At 50.7% G+C, this 17,121-nt stretch overlaps 9 protein-coding genes across 9 annotated transcripts; 5 read left to right on the top strand and 4 right to left on the bottom strand.

Annotated features, from left to right (window-relative positions):
• Positions 1 to 94: 94 nt before the first annotated feature.
• N7477_009390 (uncharacterized protein) lies at positions 95 to 1,058 on the bottom strand (the record flags this gene model as incomplete). Its single annotated transcript, XM_056971051.1, has 4 exons — positions 95 to 305; positions 355 to 488; positions 556 to 976; positions 1,045 to 1,058. The coding sequence occupies 4 exons, from the start codon at positions 1,056 to 1,058 to the stop codon at positions 95 to 97; spliced, it is 780 nt and encodes a 259-aa protein (XP_056818030.1).
• A 681-nt stretch (positions 1,059 to 1,739) lies between these two features.
• Positions 1,740 to 3,796, bottom strand: N7477_009389 (uncharacterized protein; the record flags this gene model as incomplete). Its single annotated transcript, XM_056971050.1, has 3 exons — positions 1,740 to 2,202; positions 2,261 to 2,559; positions 2,612 to 3,796. 3 exons carry the CDS (start codon positions 3,794 to 3,796, stop codon positions 1,740 to 1,742), a joined length of 1,947 nt encoding a protein of 648 aa, XP_056818029.1.
• Positions 3,797 to 5,217: 1,421 nt separating this feature from the next.
• N7477_009388 (MDM34 family protein) lies at positions 5,218 to 6,990 on the top strand (the record flags this gene model as incomplete). The annotated part of the gene is made up of 2 exons (XM_056971049.1): positions 5,218 to 5,552; positions 5,637 to 6,990. The coding sequence occupies 2 exons, from the start codon at positions 5,218 to 5,220 to the stop codon at positions 6,988 to 6,990; spliced, it is 1,689 nt and encodes a 562-aa protein (XP_056818028.1).
• A 419-nt stretch (positions 6,991 to 7,409) lies between these two features.
• On the top strand, positions 7,410 to 8,848 carry N7477_009387 (CCDC47 family protein; the record flags this gene model as incomplete). The annotated part of the gene is made up of 4 exons (XM_056971048.1): positions 7,410 to 7,470; positions 7,531 to 8,261; positions 8,336 to 8,394; positions 8,482 to 8,848. The coding sequence occupies 4 exons, from the start codon at positions 7,410 to 7,412 to the stop codon at positions 8,846 to 8,848; spliced, it is 1,218 nt and encodes a 405-aa protein (XP_056818027.1).
• A 347-nt stretch (positions 8,849 to 9,195) lies between these two features.
• On the top strand, positions 9,196 to 10,127 carry N7477_009386 (chitin deacetylase; the record flags this gene model as incomplete). Its single annotated transcript, XM_056971047.1, has 3 exons — positions 9,196 to 9,569; positions 9,636 to 10,000; positions 10,066 to 10,127. 3 exons carry the CDS (start codon positions 9,196 to 9,198, stop codon positions 10,125 to 10,127), a joined length of 801 nt encoding a protein of 266 aa, XP_056818026.1.
• An 869-nt stretch (positions 10,128 to 10,996) lies between these two features.
• N7477_009385 (nitroreductase family protein) lies at positions 10,997 to 11,829 on the bottom strand (the record flags this gene model as incomplete). The annotated part of the gene is made up of 2 exons (XM_056971046.1): positions 10,997 to 11,202; positions 11,259 to 11,829. The coding sequence occupies 2 exons, from the start codon at positions 11,827 to 11,829 to the stop codon at positions 10,997 to 10,999; spliced, it is 777 nt and encodes a 258-aa protein (XP_056818025.1).
• An 867-nt stretch (positions 11,830 to 12,696) lies between these two features.
• N7477_009384 (uncharacterized protein) lies at positions 12,697 to 13,332 on the top strand (the record flags this gene model as incomplete). Its single annotated transcript, XM_056971045.1, has 1 exon — positions 12,697 to 13,332. One exon carries the CDS (start codon positions 12,697 to 12,699, stop codon positions 13,330 to 13,332), a length of 636 nt encoding a protein of 211 aa, XP_056818024.1.
• A 469-nt stretch (positions 13,333 to 13,801) lies between these two features.
• N7477_009383 (uncharacterized protein) lies at positions 13,802 to 14,392 on the bottom strand (the record flags this gene model as incomplete). The annotated part of the gene is made up of 2 exons (XM_056971044.1): positions 13,802 to 14,218; positions 14,276 to 14,392. 2 exons carry the CDS (start codon positions 14,390 to 14,392, stop codon positions 13,802 to 13,804), a joined length of 534 nt encoding a protein of 177 aa, XP_056818023.1.
• Positions 14,393 to 15,761: 1,369 nt separating this feature from the next.
• N7477_009382 (DUF3632 domain-containing protein) lies at positions 15,762 to 16,622 on the top strand (the record flags this gene model as incomplete). Its single annotated transcript, XM_056971043.1, has 1 exon — positions 15,762 to 16,622. The coding sequence occupies one exon, from the start codon at positions 15,762 to 15,764 to the stop codon at positions 16,620 to 16,622; it is 861 nt and encodes a 286-aa protein (XP_056818022.1).
• Positions 16,623 to 17,121: the final 499 nt, after the last annotated feature.

The raw sequence follows: 17,121 nt of genomic DNA, 5'->3' as shown, positions 1-17,121 counted from the left end.
GGACTTTTATGAGTGCCCATCAATCTGAAATCTCGAGTTCCGTGGACGTTCATAACACACATCTGGGACAAAATATTTCCAGGCCTGACCCAATCTACCGATTAAACCTCAGAACCTCCATATACTGCCTCGCGAGATCTGTCCCAATGGACGGGTCAATATCCTCCCCCTCACTCGCAACCTTCATTCCATTCCCATCCTCGTAATCTTTGACCTTCTCTCTCCTCCCAGACCCCCTCCTCAACTTCTCCTTAATCTCCTTCCCAATTCCATTGACGAGAATCGCTTCCCTCGCCCCTTCAAACCTGACACGATTCCAGAACCCCCCTTATTAACTCTGCCGTAGCCACATACTCAGCATCAACATCCGCCTCTTCAACCGCAAAACCGAATTCATCGTCCCCGTCCCCAGCTAACCCCTCAATAACAGACGGACCACGCCACTCAATCTCAACAACCGTTCCACGCACCCTAGCAATGGGATACGTCTGTCGCACATCACCCATCCGTACAATGAAATCACCAACTTCATATACCACACCACCGGGCACAGACATGGTCAAACGGTGCGCCCAGAATGGTTGTGCGGCATAGACGAAGTGTTGGAATAGTGTGGGGTAAGAGGATGGCGGCACGACCGTCATCACCATTGATGACTCCCCCCGCATGACCACCACCACGAGGCGTGGCTGATGAAGCAGGAGTTGGTGAAGCAGCCGGATGAGGAGTCTCGGGCTCAGAGGTGTAAATGAAGCCGTGCATAGGGTAATGACTTAAAGAGAGGAACTGCATGTAGCGGGGTTTAGTAGATTTTCCAGATTGAGGCAGGAGGCCTGGCGTATCGCGCATGAGCTTGTGTTCTAGGGCCCAGCGGCCGATAGGAACGAGATCTTGTTCTGGGTATGCGGTGCGAAGGCGCTCTGTTAGGGCTGGGAGCGCTGTTGTAGTGTTTGGGTGGGCGGGGATGAAGTATACTCTTTGTTTATGTGTTAGTTACTCTCTTTGAATTTCTCGAGTGAGGGTTGAGTTAGGGGCGAATTGTACCCAGTGATTGGCATGGTGGGTGGTTGACCTGCTGTGGCAGGTTTGATGTTGGAGTTTGAGCTGAGTGAGCGTTCTGGGACTCTGGCCGGGCGGAAAGGGCTCTGGAGTGAATCGAGAGTTCAATGTTTCGATTTCGAATGAATTGGACGGTTTCAATCATGCATTCTCTTTGGACTGGAGATCTGGCACAAGCCTCGTCAGGTCCAATGGCTTTTGTTTTAAATTGCTGGCCAGGATGTGCTTTGACTCGTTGTTGAGCTTTGCTGTTCACCGAACGGTCAGTTAAGATTCTCAGCTCAAGTATATGGTATATTTCTCCAACCTAAGGTATGATCTATGTATCGAAAGGCGTTTAGCGCGTTTATCACAATGTTAAGCTTGAATCGACGTGCTCCTGCGAACTCCGCTCAGTTGCTGACTAATCGATCCAAAAACCGATGGCTTTATCAGTCTGTAGATTCGGTGTTTCAAGAACCTTGAAAGATTCGTAACTAAAATACTGAATCAAGAATCGATGTATATCTATTTCTATAAGTGAAAACCTGTCATTTCCATGACTCGACCATAAATGTGTCTCACAAGTGACACCACGCAACCCAGGTCCAAGATATGTGATAACAATTCCATCCCAAATGCACAACTCCCAGACATGCTAAACCCGACACCTGGGTATCACGAAAACCCAAAACAAGAAATCAGAAAAAGTCTTCCTCGGCCAGCCACTGTGAATCCATCGCATAAGCGACTAGATCAGCCGCACAGCACATATCTTCACGACCGTGCTCAATATCCAGAAGCTCGAGGACAGAGTAAAGTCTATCTTCCAACGTCTTTTTGAGCTTCGCGACTCGTACGGAGAGATCCTTTGTTTGGCGCTCTTTTACTAAAGATCCCGCAGCATCGTGATCTTTGAACGATTTGCTCTTCACAGACCCGCCTTCTATCATCTTCTTGTTCGGCGAACAGGGTGCAAGTGCTTTTCTCTGCGCTGGCATGATAGGCTCTGCTAATTCAGGCTTCCTGTTCTTGAGAAGGCTCTTCAAGATGAATAGGAGCCAGACAAGGTTCGTTCGAGGGGCGTATTCGGCCCAGATGCCTTTGATATCAGGTGTTTTCGCGACCTCGGCAAGGTCTCCAGTATAAACTGTCGCACGCATACTATGGAGTATTGTTAAGGCCCTGTCATCCGTCCAAGAGATTTGCGGGCGTGACTTACTGTCTATACGTGTTTCGCAACAGGATCTCATCCTCATCGCGACCCACGGCATCGAAGATTTGCTTCTTGTCTAGATCCGATGACGCAATCTCAATCACCCCCTCAGGATCGTCAGGCAAATCAGCAAGCCGAAGATTAGCGCGTGAAAGAGAATAGTCGATGATGGTTGTCTCTATGGAGCTAAAGCCAAACCCACTAGACGATTGAAGGCGCGACACCTCCAGTTCAGTAGGAGGCTCCATCGAGCCGTTCGGTCGAGTTGACCGAATGCAGACATTGCCCAAATGAAGATCGCGATGCTGTAAGATGTTCAATATCACAATTTAGATTTCGGAATCTAGCGGAACCAACCTCAAATAGAGCATACTCCTCGGCACGTGCCAACGCCATAGCCACCCCCCAGAAGATATCGTAGATCTGGAAGGTTGATGCCCAACTAAACTTTTCGAGCTCACATCCCGCATCATCCATCTCCACGATAGCCCATAGCTGGGTATCAGGATATGCTTTCTTGCTCGACGGATTCGGGTTCATGCAATCATCCTTGGTCTTCTTGTAGTGGTCCCAGGCGCTCTGGAAAGTCTCCGGAAAGCGACCTTGTACCACATGGATCTCTCTGAACCGTGCAAATCCAGGAATTGGATCCAGATATTTGAGCATCCTGACTTCGGACACGATTTCGTCTATGGTGGTAAATTTCTTCGAACCCGGACCACTTTGCGCTCTTAGTGGGACAACTTTGAATACTCCGTCACCGTAGGCTTGCAGTTTGGCTAATTTAGACTTGGAGACTGCGGGCCGACTGTTTTCTTCGCGCAGGTGCAGCTTATATACCTCGCCGTATGAACCCTCTGCTAACTTCGCCACATGGAACATAGTCGCAGATCGAGATGCCCATGTGCTGAATTTTTGAATATTTTGTGAGGCGAGGGCGGACACTGCTTCGTCGAGAATCGGGCGAACGTATGTGTTGGCTTTGGTGTCGTGGACGACACCAGATGAGCGCCGACCGATGGGGATCTTTTGTCGCGGGGCCCTTCTTTCCGTTAAAGGAATGCTCGATTGCTCTTGGGCTTTTGGCGGTGTGCGTTGGTGGGTTCTGGTGCTTATTCTGACCTCCACCAAGGTTGCATAGGGCTTCGGCTTCTCGAGAAATTCTTCGGGTGGCTCTCCGGGCGAGGTTTGCGGAGTCGAGTCGGATTGTTGGGAGGCAGCGGGGCTTGAGGATTCAACAGTAGCATCTCCCTCTTCCGTCTCACTGTCTGCCGCAGCGCTGTCAATTTCTGATGCAGACACGGGTTGATCTCGAATGGTCACTTCAGCCAGCTTTACTTGTAAAGCGTCGATAGTATTGTCTGATTTTGTGAGTGGTAAGGAGGTCTCCTTGACGGGACTCTTTTCTCCGAACACGGCTCTGGCGGCATTGTTCCTTCGCTTGCCGTAGACTCTGCGCTGAGTGACAGTTCTGGTAGAGGGTTTTGGCGATTGCATCGGTGTCGCGTGACCCTCGAATGTGGAAAATGAGCGAGAAGACATGGCACCTGTGATGTGATAGAGCTATTTCGCAGTATCAATATCTGCAAGGAGTCCACGCAGGCGGAACAGCTGTATGACATTAGCAGACAAGCGATAAAGGGAAGTGACAAAAAGCTGAACGTGAAACTGTATTGACATTTAGCCCAAAGGAGTTTAGCGTGTGGTTGCTCTGGTGAATCAATCTTTCGCTCTCGGCCAATCGTAGGCCGTAGCTATACTCCCTATAGTCAGTACGCTGCTTCTCCCTTCCCTGGTCTACCATTTATGAGAGTTGTATGAGAGAAGTTCCATGGGAATTATGCGTCACTAGTCTTGCTTGCTTGTGACTTTGGCATTTCCATTGGGAAATACCTGATGTTCGTCTGCCAGTGAAGCAGCATGAATCCACGGCCACAGAGGCGACTGCTCAGGCGCAATATCGCATGATCAGTTTACCTCCTTGATCGAAAACGCATTAGGATTAGGACTGTAATTTCAATAGCTCAAAGATAAGGTAGTCAGCAAGAGTAAAAGACTCTGGCCTTGTGTGAGCTTTGTGGATATCCTGGGCGTAATTATGTGATTTCAACCTTGGGGCTTGAGAGGTCTACACACAACCACTTTGTTCATGGGAAATACAGAAATTAATTCCGGTGATCATCAAGGCCAAAAATTGTCGCTCGTCCGCATCTCCCCGATGGTCTCATGACAAAGTTCCACATCGAGATTGGAAAATTCTGTGCGACGTATGGCTAACTACCATTTTCGTGGGGTCTCGCTACCATATATGACGAGGTGTCAAGTCGAGAACATCAGACATGTATATGCGGGACAGTTCCCCTTACTCCTGTATTCAGCCATATGAATCCATAGGCTTTTCAGATAGATGAGACAGAACGTGGACTAGACTTAAGGAGTAGAGTTGGATCTACACAGAAGAGGCCGTTTCTGGCCCGCGGTCGCGTAGTGGGCGTCCGGCACTTTATTATGTTTCGTCGCGTCGAGACCCCCTTTCCCCGGGCGAGTGGGTGCTTAGCAGGGCATAGCGCTTGGACTTATGCGGCCACGGGCGCAGAGGGGAATGTGAATGGCCCAGAAGTGACGAAGTGGGAATAGTAGTCGGAGCGGGTCGGATCAGGAAATGCAAGTTCCTGGGATGACGTTACCCATGAACAACACGTCAGAGAGAGACTGAAGCTGTTCTCTAGAACACACGGTGTCAAAAGAAGATTCGAATCAACCGTAGAGTTCAAGAGAAACACAAGTTCGAAAGGGGAAGAACAGGGAGTAAAAAGAAAAAGAGCTCAAGTGGGTGGTCCGGGCACGCGACTTCGGGAAGGCTCGCTTTCGGGATTTTTTCCATTTTCACGTTCCTCCTGACCTCGCCATCCTCGCCTTCGTCTCACCCTCTCTAACCATCATTCTTCTCCCAATGCGCGGGCATGGCGTTCAACTTCAACTGGTCCCCTTTGATGGCGGACGCGAGTTTTTACTCGCGCGCCCAAGAACTGCTCACTGCCGCGCTCAATAAATCCCCCAAACCCCCGATCATCGTCGATGACATTATTGTCACCGAACTCAACCTGGGCTCGATGCCCCCAGACCTGGAGATTCTCGAGATTGGTGACCTCGCCGAGGACCGCTTCCGTGGAATTTTCAAGATGTCCTATTCTGGCGACGCCTTTTTGACCCTCAAGACTCGAGTCCAGGCAAATCCTCTCAATACATATCTTCTGACAAGGCCTGCTTTTGCATCGCCCCAACCTCTCGCCGCTGCGTATGTTATCTCGGCTGTGCTCATGCGCCCGCGCGCCTGCAAGTCCTTCTTTCCTTGTCCCCTTCGCTAACGTTACGCTTGTAGTACCCCGCTCACTATTCCTCTACAAATCACACTATCCGATTTCAAGTTGTCTGGCTTCGTGATTCTTGTCTTCTCTAAGCAAAAGGGCATTACCGTCGTCTTCCGCAATGATCCACTCGAGTCCCTCAAGGTGTCGTCGACATTCGATTCGATCCCATTCGTGCGCGACTTCCTCCAGAAAGAAATCGAGGCCCAATTACGGATACTGTTTATGGATGAGCTACCTGCTATCATTCATCGCTTGTCTCTCCGACTCTGGGTTCCGGAATACCGTGCAGGCGACGATGCGCAGAACGAGACGGACAACACGGAAGCGGTATCAAGCGAGGGTCCTGGCCAGGATCCTTTGGCTAGTCCCCCCCAAGATCCCGTGGATTCTCTCGGAAACGCTCTGAACGAGACAGAGATTGCCTCTTTATCGCTAGACTCCTCTGTCGAGACACATTCGCTCTTCTCTCAGAAGAACCTTCTTCGTCTTGCCGCTCTGACGGATTCGCAACGGACCCTGTCACTCTTCACGCCTTCCATCAATGAAGTCGTGTATCGAGCATGGACTTCTCCTTCTGACCCCAGCGAATGCCCCTGCAGCGTTGTCTCTCCCTTGAGTCCCGCCCTTTCCCGAACACACTCTCAAGTCGGTAGCATGTCGTCATCAATCCACGAAACCGCCAGCAACGCGTCTCTGCACAGCCGTCCTTCCGTGGGCGCCCAATCGTTCAATAGCTACGGCTTGACTCTGGGAGCTGGCCGACACTCGAAGGCTCATTCTCGCAGGCGCAAGAGACGCGTTGTGGACATGCGTCGCCCGAAGACAACCGATGATGCCATGAGCGTGAGCGACGACAGCTCCATGAGAGACTCTAGCAGCCCTCCTTCTATCTACTCTGCTCCTCTGCCTATCGTCAGCGAACAAGCGGATGACCCGGTTACTCCCCCGCTGACTCCTAAGATGGACTCTGTCCTGCCTCCGATTCCTGAGCGTCACCGGGCGAGCCTCTGTCGACAGAAACAACGTCAGGGAGCCAATGAGGCTGGAGACCTCTCATACTCCGTTGAAACCATCCGTGCTTCCAAAGCCGAGGAAGTTGAGACCACTCCGCGCCCGACCCTGCGCGGTAGTCATCCCAATGAGAAGACCGACGCTGGACCTTCCCGGCCACCACTTCCCGCTTCCATTCTTCCATTTAGCAAGGACGACAAGGTCGAAGAACCTGTTGATAATCTCTTAGTTGAGCGATTGGCTGGTGAAATCGCCCGCCGAATACGCGAGGAGAAGATGATGACCGGCAATGCTTGCAGTAACTTCTGGTCGCGTGCGCAGGATGACACTCCTCCCCCAGCCTATGGCCACTAAGATTGCGACCTCCCACCTCAATTTCCTTTGTGTTTTTTCCTTCATCGAGCTTGGCTCGAAGTTTAATGACCCTTACGACTTTTCATTCGTCTCTTTGGAAGCGGGATTGTATACAAAACTGGGTTTTTGGATTTGCAGGTTGGCGTCTTTCTGTTCTCTTTTCGCTAGATACCACACTCACTCGAGCATTTTGTGTACTATTTTGGACTCAGGGTTGGATTTGGAATATAGGACAGGAATAGGCATCGGGATCATTTTATTTCTCTATACTACACACATCTGTGCATTGCGCTGTCATGTAAATGCCCGAGAGGCAAAAAACTGGAGAAGTCCCGTGGGGCGCTAGAAGCAGCTTAGCTCCGCACCGATTCTCTCAACCTCCTTTCCCTTCTACCCACCATCCCAACTCCATTAACACCATGGCGGGCATGCTCAAGAACGTGTTCGGCTCAGGCTCGAGGCCTGCCAAACCTGATGACGGTAAAAATACCTTTGCGCCTCAATTGCCCTCGTGCGCGATGTTCTAACACCGTTCTTTAGACTTCGCTGATTTCGTCGAGGCCCCGAACCCTTCGCCTGCATCCCTCGTCGCCGACTCGACCACCATCCAGGCATCGAGCACCGATGCCGTGCCTTTCACGGCATGGTACCGCGTCTGGGAGCGCACCTCCCCTCGTGACTTCATGCAGGAGGCCATGATCATGCCCTTTATCCTGATCATCGTTCTCTTCCACGTCTGGGGAACACGCAAGAACCGTCGCAGGGCGAAGGAGTGGGCCAATGCTCACGTTCCTCTTCTCCAGAAAGAGTTCGCCGTTGTTGGGTTCGACGGTGTTGCGCGCACTGCGGAGGGTGAGGCCGTCACTGTGGAGTTAGCCAACCCAGAGAAGAGCCTCAAGGAGAAGTCGCCCAATGAGTTCTCCACCTACGCGACTGGCCGCCAGAACGTTGCCTTCTTGGACATTGCGCTCAAGATGCCCAAGCGTTACAATCCAATTCACTACTTCATGGAATATGCTGGCAGCTTCTTCTTCGAGAGTTGGGAGGCTCCCGCTGAGAAGTACGAGGCTATGCTGTACACTTTCGATGGCAAGGAGAAGGATCTTGTTCCCGTTCTTGGCAAGGATACTTCGTCTCTGAAGGTTAACAACTCGACCTATGATGGCTTCATTTGGGCTGTTGTTCACAAGAGCCACATGCGCAAGTTCCGCACTGATCGTTACGATGCCTCCATCACCTTCTCTAAGGATCACCCTAAGCTTCCTTCCTGGGTCACCGTCATGTCCGAAAGCGCCGAGATCACCGAGACCATGCTTACCCCGACCTTATCAAAGCCATTGAGCAGGCTGGAAACGATTTCGAGTTCCTGATTGTGTCCGACCAGCCCGTCGACAAGCCTACCAAGTAAGTATCAGTCCGATCATATTGACCTCGGCGCATGTCGAGTCGAATATGTTACCCGCAACTGTTGGCAATCCTGACCTTCAATAGGATCGACGAGACCATTCCCAAGAAGCGCATCCAACTGTCCATCAATCTCTCCTCTGCCTACTCTGCGACTGTGCCCCTGTTCACCCAATTCCTGCGTCTCCCCGATAAGCTCGTTGCCGCCGCCCACTTCCGCGGCGAGGTGATGCGCAAGCTCCGCAATGTCCGCGAGGAGGAGATCAAGAAGCTGCGCCGTGTCGAAGAAGAGGAGAAGGCCGAGGAGCGCAAGATCGCTGCTGAGAAGGTCAAGAAGGAGGAGCGCGAACGCATCCTGCGTAGCATGACCGCCGATGAGCAGCGAAAGTTCCTGGAGCGCGAGACCGCGAAAGACCAACGCCGTCTTCAGAAGAAGCAAACCCGCCGTGGTTAAGCTGTTGGACACGAACTCAAAGGCGAATTACCATTCCTTTCCCCTCCATTCGCAAACCTCATTGTGGTACAGTTGAAGGTGAGGGGAATTGTCTTACTCTGCCTCTTTTTGATACCTTGCCCCTAGATGTATTCATACGCGGAGGATTTTATGCTGGGTGGATGATCTCTTCAATGTTAATTTTATATGTTAAACGTCAACCAGACGATGGCCATGTTCCAGCCGTAGGCAGTCGCGATGCTGTGCTTGCCCCGCGTTCAACATACTCATGCTCGAAGCCAACATGGTCACTTTCACCCTTCAACATCTATCTTTCCAACGAGTAACTCATTTCATTCATCAATAAAATGCTGCTCGCCCTTCTGACCACAGTCTCTCTTTTGGCAACTATGTCCCACGCAGCAGTGATCTCTCGACCACAACACGAGCTCCGCGCCCTCCCCCTCAACATAAGCCTAAACCATACCCACAACACCTATGGCAATGTTTACTCCGCACTGCCTATCGGTGCAATCCTCAACAACTGCTTCGTTCCAGGAACAGTGGCCCTGACCTTCGACGATGGACCCTGGATATACACCCGCGAGATCCTAGACACCCTCTCCGCCCACAATGCACGCGCAACGTTTTTCCTCAACGGGGTAAATAAAGGCAGCATCGAGGGATATCCCGACATTGTCCTTCGGGTCTTCTCCGAAGGCCACCAGCTCGGCTCACACTCGTCCGTTGACCCATTCCCTCGAGTCGAAATGAAACTCAACTAACATGTCACTTGGAAAACTTACAGATACAACCACATCTCCCTACCATCCCTCTCTCGCTCCGCCGTCATTGATCAAATGAAAACCCTCGAAAACACATACATGAACTTATTAGGCTTCTACCCTACCTACATGCGCTTCCCATTCTTGCAAAGCTCCCCAGAGTCCCTCTCTGCAATGGCTGAGCTAGGGTACAGAGTTATCGGGGCCAGTGTCGACACGAAGGACTACGAGAACGATGAACCTGGGGTTAGTTGGCGTAGCTTTGAGAAGTTCAAGGCTGAACTTGCTGCGGGTGGCACGATTGTATTGGCGCATGATACGCACCAGACGACCGTGCAGGTTCTTGTGGACAACATGCTTCGGGAGATTGAGAGTAGGGGTTTGAAGAGTATGTTCTCTCTGATCGTGTGGTTTTGGGGTGTTTGGATGGCTTTTGGCTAATGATAATGATAGTGGTCACGGTGGGCGAGTGTCTTGGGGAGGGGAGGGAGTTTTGGTATAGAAATGGGAGGTAGGAGGTTGGGCTGAAGGGGGATGTTGATGGGGGATCATGGCTGTGTTGGTTTTCTTTTCGATTGTCAGTAGTCTTTTCATTGCGAACGATATCCAATACTCGTTGTCCTGCATGATGTGCTTGCATTCCAACGTCTAGTCTTGGCGTCCTCGGGTCCCAGTAGTAGACTAAATCCCCAAGTACAAACAAGACTCATTCACAGTCTAGCAGTATCATAACTATACTCGTTGTTCTCTCTGGACTGAGACCCCTCTAGCTCTGATGGACTTCCAGATGTGTATACGACACACTATTCTGAGCATGCGGGACAGCATGCGGGACAGCATGTGGGACTGCTCTAACTTGAGTGATAGTGCGATATTGGAATAACTCTCAAGGAGGACATACCATGAAGTTAAAGGTTGGATCTCGTGAAGTAGTAGGGAAGTTTTGCATGAAAAACGAAGGAAAGTTCTGCTTTGTGCTGGAGTATGAGGAACGGTATGGAAAGAGCGTAGATTAATGGGGAATCCAGTTCACATTCGACCATGACACGCGGAGCTTGCTTGCATAATTCAAGTCTCAGCATTTCACATGCTATTCGACCTCGAGGCGATCAATAGGCTAGTTGATGAGGCTCAGTGACTTTGGAAGCAACTACCATGCTGATGTGTATTTCGCTCGAAGAAAGCCATGCTGACGGACCGAGTTAACCCCGTTCGTAGATTGTAAGTGGAGAATGGAGAGCGTTGAAACACGATTTGACATGTAACTTTGTACCGGTGAGTCTGTACGACAAATTTCTAACTGTAAATCTATAATCTATAATCTATAATCTATACGCCATGGCGCAAATTTCAAAAAATATCACCAAGACATCAAGTGCCCAATCTACAACTTGCCAAAGATCTTGACCCGTTCCTCAATAGGCTTCTGAGCCTTCTCGCCAGCCTGGGCCTCGGGGCTACCAAAAACTAGCTGAGCGACCAGCCGCCATTCGGCAGGCAAGCTCCACTGCTCAGCGACCTTGGCATCGATCAGAGGGTTGTAGTGCTGCAGGTTGGCGCCAAAGCCAACAGATTCTAGAGCAGTCCACACTATATCCTATCAGCAAAAAAAAGGGTCTCGATTTCCAGAGAAGAAGTGGACCTACGGAAGTACTGGTGCATGGCGTTGGAGTGGTCGGCCCAAGGCTCGAACTTGTCTGCATAGGTAGGGAACTTTTCTTTGAAGCCTTGGATGTGCGCAGGGTCCTCGTAGAAGAGGATAGTTCCATGCGCAGCCTTGAATCCTTGCAACTTGGGCAAAGTCTGGTTTTTGAACACCTCCTCAGGAACAGCACCGCTAGCAACAAGTCCGCCAAAGGCCTCAATGGCAATATCCCAGAGCTTCTCGTGCTCCTCGCGCAGAACAACAACCAGTCGTGTCGATTGGGTGTTGAAAGAGCTGGGGACATTCAGAATGGCGGCATTGACGAGCTCTTCGACTTTGGAGTCGGGAACGGGGCTGTTCTTGCCGAGCTTGTAAATGGTGCGGCGGGCCTGGGCGGCCTGAACGAGTGCGTCGGCCATAGTACTAGAAACCTGATTTCGATGAGTCGTTGAGAATGCGCGGAGAGGTGCTGTGAAATTGCGCGAAGCTTGCGAGTATTGATGTGTTCTTGTGGAGCCAAATGCGCGGCTGATGGTGTGAATGTTGGAAGGGCGAAGGATGCGAGTTGCCATTGTGGAAAAAATTTGCACTTTATAGCCAATGGACACGGGTGTATGTCTTTATGTATAAAGCGGCGAATGGTAGATATGACAAATTGACGGCGTCTTTCCGCTGGTTAAGTAATTCTCGATATTTGAGTCGCGGCGTGAGGCGCATGTTCTGCGCATCTTAAATCCGAGCTTCGGATTTACGGATTACCGATTTCGCATCAGCTCAGAGATTGTCGTCGAAAGTCCGATTCGAATCTTCTTGTGAGGCTCAAGGTGTCAATCTGGTTGATTCATACTTCATACTTCATCGTCTTCTTTGCTTTGCTACTTTGATCACATTTACGTCTCGTGTCATCCTCACGTTCGGTGCCTGAGGCCCGCAATGAACAGTGGATGAAATCTGTGCAGTTCAAGATTAACTCATAGATAGACCCTACGCGAAAGTACCTGCACTGTCGAAGGCTTAAAAAGGCTTATCTGACTCGTGCCTCAAAGTTCTGCCAAAAACGTGATGCCCCTTATACAAAATGGGAATAGGAAAGAAAAGGGGTTCGGTCCGTAGGCAGAAAACCTCCTGAAAAGAAATTGGTCTGGAACCTGGCGTCCAATGGTGGCGCAACCAAGCCTCAGCGGGATCTCGCGGAGTGAAAACAGCAAAATCTAGCGACCTCGACCCCAATCAGGCTCCAAGAGTCCAGGCCTGGGGTCTCGTATGGTCCCGGCCCTGGGTTTTGGTTTTTGGACCCTGTAAGCGCTAGATGAGAGATGAGGCTGTTTGGCCGGGCTGACGGAGGTTAAATAATTCCTCCCAATTCATTTTTCTTCGGATCGATCCTCCTCTTATTCCATACGCTCATTATCAGATATTTACACTATACACTCGTTAAAATGCAGTACAAGGTCGCCGCCGCTCTTTTCTTCTCTACCCTGGCCCTGGCTGCCCCGGCGCCTCAGGAGACCAGCTCCTCCAGCGTCACCAACACCAACTCGGACTCGGACTCTGAAAGCCCTCTCGATGCTGCCGTGTCCAATGTTCCCAGCTCCATCCTGACTGTTCTGGAGACCGCAATCCCTGCGTCATGGTACGAGAATCTCGCCAACCCCACTTCGGAGTCCCAGATGCTCGCCGAGATCGACGCGGGCACTATGCCCGCGTGGTATAATCAGTTGCCCGCCAGCGTCAAGGAGTGGGCTAGCACTGCCGACCTTTTCGACGTTGCTGCTGCCACTACTGCTGCCGATGCCGACTCTACCACCACTGCTACCGCCAACGCTATGACAGCCGCCGAGGCTACTTCCACTGGCGCTGTCATGACCAACACCAATTCTGCTGCCGAGACGACTGCGGCATCCAAGAAGGCTGAATCTGCCTCGGCCTCTACTTCTACCGCCTCTGGCTCTAGCTCTGCTTCCGCCACTGCAACCCACTCCACCTCTACTGGTGGTGCTCCCATCGCCACCGGTAGTGTTGCCATGAGCCTTGCTGGTGCCGCTGGCCTGCTGGGTCTTGTTATTGCTCTCTAGAGCACTGAATATACTCTTGAATTCCATGTCGGATATTTATACCCGGATATTTATACACCTTAATCTAATCGAAGATCTTGATTATAAAAGTAAAAGCATGTACATCGTCCTTTGGAGTCCATAAACAAGTACATATTTGTTTGGGATCTAGCTGGGCTCGTGCAGCTTCTTCAGTTTTCTGCTTTCAACCGAACCATCGATGCGATGTAGAATACTATTGGGTATCGATTTTTATCATTTAGTCCCTTTGGAAGAAGTTTCATAACAGTATGGGCAAAAGATCTTGTGGGAACGCGAACATCTTGAAGTTTAAGTGGTCCTTTGAAAATACACTAGATATCAATGGGCACAACACTGAGACATGAGGGCGGCAGATGCATTGTTATATAATTCTAGCAACAACCTCCAGAACCCCTTCCACAGACCCTCTCCAACGCTCGAAAGTCTGAGTATATAATTTGGCACAAGCTTATTTTCCATCAGGGCATTGCACAAAACCGCCCGTTGCCGCACCCTCATGGGTAATCAAGCCACAGTAGTAGACCAACGGGTGACCATCAACACCTTGCGCCTTACCATCGTAGTAAAACACGACGCGCTCATCCCCGTACTTCTTATTGTTCTTGCCACCGTTGTAAGGCCCGTTATTGACCAACGGGTACTCCTTCCGATTCTGGTCGTGCTCTGGGCAGTGATCAGGGAAGTGCAGCTGCACACCCTTGCTGTCATTGTTATCAAACGGGTGCGGGTAGCTCTTCGCGCCTCGCGTTTCCGGGGGGCTCAGCAAGCCCAGGTTCACGGCATGTTGCGTGGCAAGGTAAACATCGTGGCCGTCATAAGTGTTCTTGCCGCACTTGATGGACGCGGAGGCATTGGGGCCATCCCACTGCAAGAGACATCAGTCGGCATGGGAGAGCTTCAAGTTGACTGAGGAATGACATACATCAATGGGCGCGTTAGAAGGCTCCGCACGTTCCTCAAGATTCACAATGTCCTCGGCCGGAAGAGCGGAGGTGAGGCTCAAGAAGAGGATAGAGGCGGTTGCCAAAGTGAACTTCATTGATGCGGTTGGAAGACTTGAGTAGATGACGGTTGCTGGCGGATCGTAATTGAACTATTGATACTGAAATGGTTGCTGAGTGCTTGCTGTTCCCATTTTCGAGCTGGAAAAGGGCTCTCTTATAGCTATTGATGGGATTGGCAAGGCTGAGTGAAAGCCTTGCACTAACAGTGACGGACTTGCAGAATATGCCTGTCGGAGCGTCGATCGGCTTACGGAGCAAGCTGATATCGTGCGAGGATTGGGGCCAATGTTACCTTATGATGCTATGATTCCCTAGTTTGGAGGTTGTTTCGGAGTAGTGTTAGTGATAGGACTCTATAAACCGGTAAAGCTTGCATTGAATACATGCTACCAGGCGGGGTGCTCCAAACCATGCCCGAAGTAGAAGGAAGTGACTTTCCCTACTCCTACTGTCACAAGGGAGCTCCTCCATTCCCATCGCAATTGTGTGTGTAATGGTTGTTTGTTGGAAAGTTGAAGTTTCAATGCCGATGGGGTAGTGTATGGGTGCGGGCTACTTAGAAGCTCTGAAAATAGTTTTGCATATAGCTTTGACCACCCTCAACTTCGGACCCTGCGCACTGACATATTTCGTTTGTACACAAGCCTAGGAAGATTCTATTGGGATATCAGCCGTGAGAGGGTGAATGGGCCTATTAATCCTGGTGGATATCGTTCTCCAGTGATGTCAACCTGCATGTTGAATTGGTCGGGTCTCGGTGTGATGGAGGTTCCGACAAGATCATATTATCATTGCAGACCAGGCATTACACTTTTTAGGTAATGTCGTCTCAAATTTGAGCGCTATCGATGCGGTTGACTGGATCAAGCCGCTTGGCGGCCCCCAAAGTCTCTTACCTGAAATGGGCACGATTTGAGCCTATGTCTTTTCAGCCAATAGATTTGTGTTCATTTCATCAAATTTCTTTCAAAACACTCGGTCGAATAAAAAAGAAAATTAAGTGCAATTTGCGGGTGTGAATACTTAGATTGAGATGTTTGTTGTAGTGTCGAGCATTTTGCTAGTTCCGGTGCGGCTTATTTGTGAGCCCCGCGTGCCTGGATGATCGGCAGATCAAACATGGGCTGCCTAATGATGTCACGGCACAAGGCTATGGTTACAACAGGACAGCGGAGTATACTGCGCCTCGATCATGATCAGGGTAGTTGACTCAACTTCAGGTTCTACTGCCCAGTTGCCACTCTTCTCAAACTTTTCGATATTGCGAACTCTCCGCACTTTCTTTCCAACACAACACAACCATCATATTGCCTATCCCAGCGGCGCATTATAGTGACTTTTCATCTCCAAAACACATTAAAAGCCTAAGCATCATTCATTCAAGAGCCCTCAAGCTCCGTCATCATGAACACCAGTATTCAAGAAATGACGTGCAAATCGATCGAGCTCGATGGCTTCGACTCCGCCGCCGACGACGCTTGGTTCGACCGACACACTGCACCTATGGACGGCGAGGAAGAGACTGGGGCGCATCCCTATCAAGCTGCGGCTCTCAAAGCGTACCTAAAAGGTGATTCCAAGCCATCCGACACAGCTGCCGCCATGACCAAGCCTCATGACTCCGAGAATAAGATCGACCTGAGAGACCGCGTACTGGGCATAATCGAAGACGCGCTTTGTGAGTTGCCCGAACGCCACACGCCCGCCCTAGTTGACCTGCTCAAGGAACTGAGCCAGCTACCAGACGAAGAAGATGGCGAGCCAGTCTGGAAAGGTCTCAGGAGTTTCGGCAACTCGTGGTCAGATGGATGGAAACAAGGCCACTGGCGCAAAGCGTTGGCGACGCGGGATCCAGCCACAAGAGCAAAGAGGCGCGAGGCTCACGTGCACCTGGCTTTTGTGGAGGCATCTTGTGCCATGGCGGCTCCTGGACCGAACGCTGAAGATGGCCTCTTGCCACTGAGCTGGGGCTATGAGTGCATCTCCGAGGCACTCGAATGCCAAGATGCAGTGTGGGACTTTGAGGTACCTGCTGCAGCGGTGTGGATCAAGGTAGCCGGGGAGAGACTCAGAGAGGGCGCGAAGAAAGGTGAGAAGTCCTGGGCGTTGGAGAGAGAGGGGAGGCTTTGGACGGCGGGACCGATGAGCATGGATAGGTGGAACTTCTGGTTGGAAAGACTCGAGGAGATTGAGAAGATTGGCAAGGCCATCTCGACATCGGCGAGTGAAGGCCTGCGGGATGCTCGTCCCCAGGAGAAGGAGTAATTTATTGGCTTAGCCTAAAGAGTTAGCGTTAGAGTAGCAGTCTGGATTGTATGATCGCTTCTAGACGGCCTTTGTGGCAAATTGCATATGAAACAGCCTTTTTCATGATTAATCCGCTGATGAAGCGGGTTTCCAGCTCATAGGCTAGAAGATACATTGTGAGCTTTCTCGTTGCCCAAAACATGCCTCGAGAGTAGGTCAGTAAGATGTACCTTTACTGGCTGTTGCAGGCGGCCCTACAATCTCAGATGTGGACAAAACGATAGCCGCCTTCACATTCAAAGAATACAAATTTGAGAGACCTTAACCGAAATAGAAAATGGTAAATTCCCAGCGAAGCAAATTTGGGAGGCCAGCCTTCCTGTCTTGTCTGGTAGGCTGGAAGGGGCATGCGTATTGTGACTCAGTCCCCATAAGATTATTTTTGGTCGTGGGCTTTGGCGTAGTCGGCACGAAAATTCACCGGAAAGGACTTTAGTAATAACTGAGACAGAATTTT

This window comes from Penicillium maclennaniae (assembly GCF_028827695.1).
Source record: "Penicillium maclennaniae strain IBT 15551 chromosome Unknown utg000008l:1.0-3552695.0:1.0-3555053.0, whole genome shotgun sequence".
Lineage (NCBI taxonomy): Eukaryota > Fungi > Ascomycota > Eurotiomycetes > Eurotiales > Aspergillaceae > Penicillium > Penicillium maclennaniae.
The sequence above is the reverse complement of the archived record's forward strand: the minus strand, read 5'-3'. Positions and strand labels throughout refer to the sequence as shown.